The 6,495-nt window shown below is 51.9% G+C and overlaps 3 protein-coding genes across 3 annotated transcripts; 2 read left to right on the top strand and 1 right to left on the bottom strand.

The window, feature by feature from the left end:
- Nucleotides 1-571: 571 nt before the first annotated feature.
- CDV56_108132 (uncharacterized protein) lies at nucleotides 572-2,509 on the top strand (the record flags this gene model as incomplete). Its single annotated transcript, XM_026761751.1, has 1 exon — nucleotides 572-2,509. The coding sequence occupies one exon, from the start codon at nucleotides 572-574 to the stop codon at nucleotides 2,507-2,509; it is 1,938 nt and encodes a 645-aa protein (XP_026615563.1).
- A 322-nt stretch (nucleotides 2,510-2,831) lies between these two features.
- On the bottom strand, nucleotides 2,832-4,740 carry SWC4 (SANT/Myb-like DNA-binding domain-containing protein; the record flags this gene model as incomplete). The annotated part of the gene is made up of 3 exons (XM_026761680.1): nucleotides 2,832-4,410; nucleotides 4,472-4,589; nucleotides 4,647-4,740. The coding sequence occupies 3 exons, from the start codon at nucleotides 4,738-4,740 to the stop codon at nucleotides 2,832-2,834; spliced, it is 1,791 nt and encodes a 596-aa protein (XP_026615562.1).
- Nucleotides 4,741-5,066: 326 nt separating this feature from the next.
- CDV56_108021 (emp24/gp25L/p24 family protein) lies at nucleotides 5,067-5,915 on the top strand (the record flags this gene model as incomplete). The annotated part of the gene is made up of 3 exons (XM_026761640.1): nucleotides 5,067-5,226; nucleotides 5,304-5,689; nucleotides 5,766-5,915. 3 exons carry the CDS (start codon nucleotides 5,067-5,069, stop codon nucleotides 5,913-5,915), a joined length of 696 nt encoding a protein of 231 aa, XP_026615561.1.
- Nucleotides 5,916-6,495: the final 580 nt, after the last annotated feature.

Raw genomic sequence — 6,495 nt, 5'->3', positions numbered from 1 at the left:
TGCTTCCATTCTGAGCATCCATGATCATCCTCATCAGAGTCTCCGGGCTGAGCCTGACCTCGACGGCTCAACCCGGGGGCATGCCTCGCTTCAGCAAACTACGCAGCGATCGGTGTCTCTGCAAGGATCGCATCCTGTCTGCACGGAAACCTCACTGATGCTCAATGGATCTCCTTCTCTGCCGTCGGTTTAGAAGGATTTGGAAATCCCCCTCCTCATCCGTCGCTGAACAATCATACCAACTGAACGAGACAGAGTCACCACTCTTCCTAGATGACCATCCAAGAGGTGATTGAGAATGACCTGCTGCTTACATCTTTGCTGGACACCCTTTCTAACATGAACAGGCCTTGCATCTGCGAACGAATATACAATCGTACCTCAAAGCCCAAGAAACTCCTCTGAAGGTATTTCCGAAAGGCTTCGAAGGAGGCTCTCTCGAGAGTCAAGAAGACCGAACGTGGCTTCACGAAGATCTGACAGGAGATCTGGCACCTCTTTGTTCTCAATCTCTTCGAAGTCTGCGAAGTACGGCGCCGTCGTCACACCACATGAGTTTGGAAGTGGCTTGATGAGCGAAAGAGGCTATGATAGTGATGCACAGTTCATTTCTACTCCAACTCACATTGCGGATTATGTAAAGGCTGCAGCCAGTATTGGTCGTAAGGGTGTACCCCCTGCCCAACCCTACCGCAACGAAGGGAAGAGTCTCTGTGCAAAGGACGAAAAGTGTCCGATATATCAGCATACAGAAGTGTCACTCAGTTCACCGGAGCATGAAGGCTGGAGTCCGCAGGCATTGCATGGGCTTTTCATCTCCCACGAACCCAAGGTCCAAAGTCCTAAAGCCAGAGGGAGTCCTCGTCCTCGCGCGGGCCTGAACAATGAAACTACTCCCAACGAGAACAATGAGAACTATGGCCCTGTCCCAATTGCTTCAGCTTCAGCAGCATCCCTGAACATCTTTGATGACGAGGACATCATCTCTCCTGCTCTTCAAGAACAGCCAGGGTCTTCTGGTCGCGGCTCTAACAGGCCAGACCATCCTCTTAATCTGCTCGGCCCGTTAACCGAGCACTCTCCAGAACTTCTAATCACAAAAAGAAGACAACGACATCCAGTATCGACATCCGAAGGCCAATCGATCCACCTCACGGATATGAACATCTCTAAGATGCTTGCGTCTGCGTCAACTTCACCTCGAATCCTTTCGGCCAGTCAATCAAGCGATGAGAACCCGCCCGGCAGCAACTCGGGTACTTGGACGGCGCAATATCAAGGCGGCAGCCTCGGTGCTCCCGCTAGAATATTGACACCGTTCTGGGACGCAGGGGTATTAAAGCTGGGGGTGCAAGATGCGAGGCAAGCATCTTCGTGCTACTCTCCTAGGACTAGCTCCGCGTCCGCTGACGTTCCAGCGAATATTGAGAAGACAAATGTGAACCAAAACAAGCGAGAAATCAACTGCAGCAGGACACCTTTCGCTGCTCTTTCACTTGATGCTTCATCTCGAAGCGTACCACTCTCGGAAACTAATGTTCCATCTTTGCATGATGGCTCCCTTGGCAAAACAGATGCCTTGAAGAGCAGATTTACAGAACAGTTTGACTTGAACCGGTCCATAACCTCCCTCGGATCCGTCGCAATGAGCAGTGGAATGACGTCGCCGCGCAAAGTCAGCATTGGATGGATGTCCGGAGGGCGACGTCTCGGCTATGGATATACTCTGGTAGATGGAGACAAGGACGACACTGCTGAGAAAGAGTCCAGCAAGGCATCATCGATCAAACCCCACATTTCGAATATCATTGATCGTTTGAGAGTTCACCGCTGGTCTGGCGCAACTGCTCTCATCAGGCCTTCAAATGCCAGCGACTCTGCGAGTTGCGACTCTGTCATCAATTCTCCCTCCTGGTTTAGGCTCCCAGATCGAAAAAAGTATCACGCCGACGCTCACATGTCTGATAACCGAAGAGCTCTATGGAGCCTGAAACCTGGAAACTGCTCGAGCGACTGTCTGTGTGAGCGTCATGCATTGGGGAAGCGTGCGTCAGCCTCTGATGAGACCCTCGGAGAAAGTTCTATGGGATCTGCGAGAGAACCACAGTCATCACAAAGCCTACGAATGGGACAGCACGATCTTAAGCATAAAGAGCATAGGCATACGACGACGACAACCAATCCTAACTGTCAATACGCCATTGGTCGAAGAAAGGGAGCACAAATCATGAAATTGAGGTTCTCCAATCATAGGAGTTGGCGCGATACTGCGAGCGATGATGTGTCAATGTCTCCGTCAAAGCTTACTGTGAAGGAAGAGAATTCACACAGTACTTTTCAAGACAAAGAAGGATGCATAACCTCACAAGATGTCTTTGAACGACCCAGTGTCCAGCAGTCAGAAGGGGACAATGAGAAATACCTTCGATGCGCTGACCAGGAAACAATTACCGATGATTGGGCTAGCATGTACCAGGACTGCCTCGAGTTGTATTCCGACCCAGAGTGAAGTTCTCTGGAGGAATGGATCCTTTGCCTAGAGAGACGGAGTGCGGATTGAATTTTCGGCGAGAGCCAGGAAGAGGTGTTCGAGGGGCGTAGTCTGATGGAACATGGATGGCTTCAAATATTGCCTTTTTCGGACTGTCTATCAAAGGCGAGCAGTGACATCCATGGGACCATGCCGTTTGTTTAATTCACAATGTTATCCCTATTAGCACATAGAAAATATGAAGACTGCCAATGGACCAGAAAAGGAAATCAATTCATGTAGTCGTACAGAGGTATATTAGAACGCAGAAACACCGAGGCCAGATATCCCACCGAGCGAGCTATTTCTTTTGCCGCTTGGTACTCTTGTCACTCCCATTGCTCAGTACACTGGCTGAGCGTTTATGAGATACGCCCTCGCGGTCCTCCGTACTCTGATCCGCATCTTTGCCGGCTTCGGCACCTTTCTGCCCCTTATCAGCATGCTCTTCCACGGCATTTTTAATCGGATCTGCCGAAGGAGCAGCGGTAGCAGAGTCTCCAGCTGCAGAATCAGGATTCTCCAGCTCTTCGGACTTGACCTCGGGCCTTTCCTTGTCCTTGACCTCCTTCGTCTTGCGCTCTCTTTCCTCTCTGGCTGCCTCCAGAACACGGATCTCACTATCGACCTTCTCCGACACTTTGCGCGCATCAAGCAACAGGTTGACCGAGTGGATAAGCTTCTCGAATTCCTTGCACACGCGCTCCGTGGGCATAAGCAGACGCGGCGGGATCTCCAGCTCTGCCAGCGCCGTGGCGAGTTTCTGAGACTGCACGTTGGACTTGGCCTGGGTGAGCTTCTGTGCGCGGTCGCTTCGGAACTGCACGCCCGGGGCAAGACGTTCGTGGTGCTGTACGCCGTACCTGGCTTCTTCGGCCGGGGTGAGCGTCTTGACAGTTTGCGGGGGTTCTTTGGCGGCGGCGGCGGCCGCTGCCGCTGCCGCTGCCGCTGCCGCTGATCCCTTCTTGCTGGATGGAGCGGCGGATGCATGGCTGGGGGTATCTGCTCGGCTGTCGCGCGCGCTGGTTGGGGCGTTCGATGTAGGCGTTTGTCCTGCGGGGCTGGGCGCGGCGGCTTCGGGTCCGAGGATGGAGCGTCGCTTCTTGCTCTTGTCGGCTTGGAGGAGGGTTTGTAGGAGTTGGGATAAGCCCTGGCTAGACTGGTATATGGTAGTATTGCCCACACTGATGGGCACTTCGAGTCTGGAGTAGAGCTCCCTGCGTTCGGTCATGAAGTTTTGCTCGTTGGATGTGATGCGTTTGAGTTCTTCCAAAAGTATGCCTTCCTCGCGTACTTCGTCTGCGGTGCGGTTTAGTTGGAGTGCAGCGAGCTCTTTGCGAGCCCGCTCGCGGTCTGGGTCGAACTTCATCATCTTCTCGTGCAGATCGAATTCGGCTTCGGACATTTCCGACGGGGGATGTTCCAGGGCGAGCATTGATGCGGCGATGAAGTAGTACCGCGCTTTCATCTGCTCCATTGTTCGATACCGTTTAGCAGGGACAAGCGCGGTCGCAGTCGCTTCGGCGTCTATGAGTTGAGGCTGGAAATCGTAGCGATCGGCAATAACCACCCAGCGGAGATCGTACTCTTCGACCACGTCCATCAGATAGTCCGTTTCCTGCCGCGACCAGTCATCGCTCTTCAAGTGCCGGTTGTATTCCTCGTCCGTGTAGCGCCTCGGTACTCGAGCTTTGACATTGTATTTTGCAAACGCATATTCCTTTTCTGGTTTTGAAGCGCCTCCTTCCACTGTCGCCTCATCGACCTCCATCTCCGACGATCCTTCAAGTGCCGGTGCTTTTGCGGATTCTGGTTGTCTTTGCCAGTGACGCAGAACAAGTCCATCCGATCGAGCATTGTTGGTGAAGGGGGTCATTTGCCTGGTAAGGAAGAATAATCAGCACCGCCATAACATCAAATCTCCGCAAGTCAAGAGCATACCATGGGCGCACTCTGAGCTTGCTCATCCATTTCGGCCGTCCCTTGTATCTGTTCTCGTTGATGGCGATCGGAGGCGCCCTTTCGCCTAGAAGCGCGTAGAGCTCACGAGTAATACCCTCTGAGGCATAGATATCAGTGTCTGTGTCTGGTAAATTTTTCATGAATGCAAACCGACCTGGTCGCTTTTCGACCACCTTTTGTTTCTTGTGAGGTCGAGGCTGCCCCTCTGCGGGCAAATCCAGCATGTCGCGCACATCCGCGGCGGCCATGATGGCGATAAATCACCGGAAAAGGCTTCAGTTGATCTAAAAGTTCACAAGATGATCGGATACCTCTAGTGACAGAGTACTGGATAAGAAATTAAAAGAAAATCCAAAGGTGGAATTAATGATGAGATGCCGAATGTGATGGCTGAAAGAAGGAACCGGCACGCAGAAAACGGCCGGTTTGCTCCATTCCGCCCATCGAATCGCGCCAAGGCCGTCCCGTCGTTGGTGCCAGATCTTCAGATTCAACATTACCAGGTCGACCATCGACAAAGCCAGTTTCTCTTCCAGCATCAATTGTCGTCTTGACTACATTTGGGATCTTCAACATGGCTCCGACCAGATCATCGGCCTCGTGGCTCTCATCAGCCCTGGCCCTGTGTGCTATCCTCTGTCTTGCTGTGCCCGCCAATGCCCTCTATTTCTATATGGACGGTCGTCAAACAAAATGCTTCTTTGAGGATCTTCCCAAGGACACTCTGGTTGTTGGTACGTGATGGTTATCCCATTGACCCCTGTTCATCTCTGGTTTGATTGCTGATTGAAAATTTATTCGGAATGAGCAGGAAACTTCAAAACCGAAGTCATCAACCAGCAGTCTAACACGTACTCCGTCGACCCAAGCTTAAAGATGCTCATCACCGTCGACGAGACCTTCGACAACGACCACCGCGTCGTCTCAAAGCGCGACGGTCATGCCGGCCGCTTTACCTTCACCGCCGCCGACGCCGGCCAGCACAGAATCTGTCTTACTCCCGACACCAACGCTGCCACGGGCGGCTGGCTGTCCGGTGCCCCCGCAGGTGCCGTCAGGGTAAACCTGGACATCGCCATCGGCGAGACGAGCAAGATCGAGACAGAGGACAAGGACAAGATGAAGGATATTGTGCAGAAGGTCAAGGATCTCAACGGGCGGTTACAGGACATTCGTCGTGAGCAGGTGTTCCAACGGGTATGTTGTTCTTCCAACTTCCTACACTGATCGAATTGGAATGGTGTTGCTGATTGCCAACTTTCGTCGATTGTAGGAGCGCGAGGCTGAATTCCGTGATCAATCCGAGGCTACCAACTCCCGAGTCGTGCGCTGGACCCTCATCCAACTCGCCGTGCTTTCCGCCACATGTGCCTGGCAACTGTCGCATCTTCGGTCCTTCTTCATCAAGCAGAAGCTGACGTAAGGGGGTGAAATTGGGCGCAGGAGAGGGAGACTACTCGGCGTACATCTGTTGCATGGGAAGTAGCATTCTTTTTCTCTCAATCTGTATCATCTCAGCTTGATATGTTTGCGGACTATGGAGCATACCCTCAGACAACCCAGCTGCTAAGATGGGTATATAAATGTAGACTGTCTACGCTTGTTTGGTGGGTTGGCACGGACGCGGTATCTTGGCTGCGGTTAAGACAACGAGGAGGAAATGACCTGTGATGACACTTGTGAGCTGGGACACTCATGCTATCCTGGGTTCTATCTGTTGCATTTCCAGCGTTCTGTTGTTATAGTTGTGGATTGAGCTTAATATGGATGTAATGACTTGGTTTACAAATCAGTGCCCTCTGTGCGTTCTTCATGTAGCCTGTACTAGAAGAAACGAACTGCTTGCCAGTCGGCCAATTCCATCTAATATTGGAATACAAATGTACTTATATATTTTGATCCTGTCACAGTCATCGGCCGTAAATGATGTATTAACAAGAAAGACGTATCGCTCATCATAAAATTAAGCAAAACGATTCCGTGCATGAGTTTCACCTTACACG

This window comes from Aspergillus thermomutatus (genome assembly GCF_002237265.1).
Source record: "Aspergillus thermomutatus strain HMR AF 39 chromosome Unknown NODE_63, whole genome shotgun sequence".
NCBI lineage: Eukaryota > Fungi > Ascomycota > Eurotiomycetes > Eurotiales > Aspergillaceae > Aspergillus > Aspergillus thermomutatus.
This window is presented reverse-complemented; position numbering and strand designations above follow the sequence as displayed.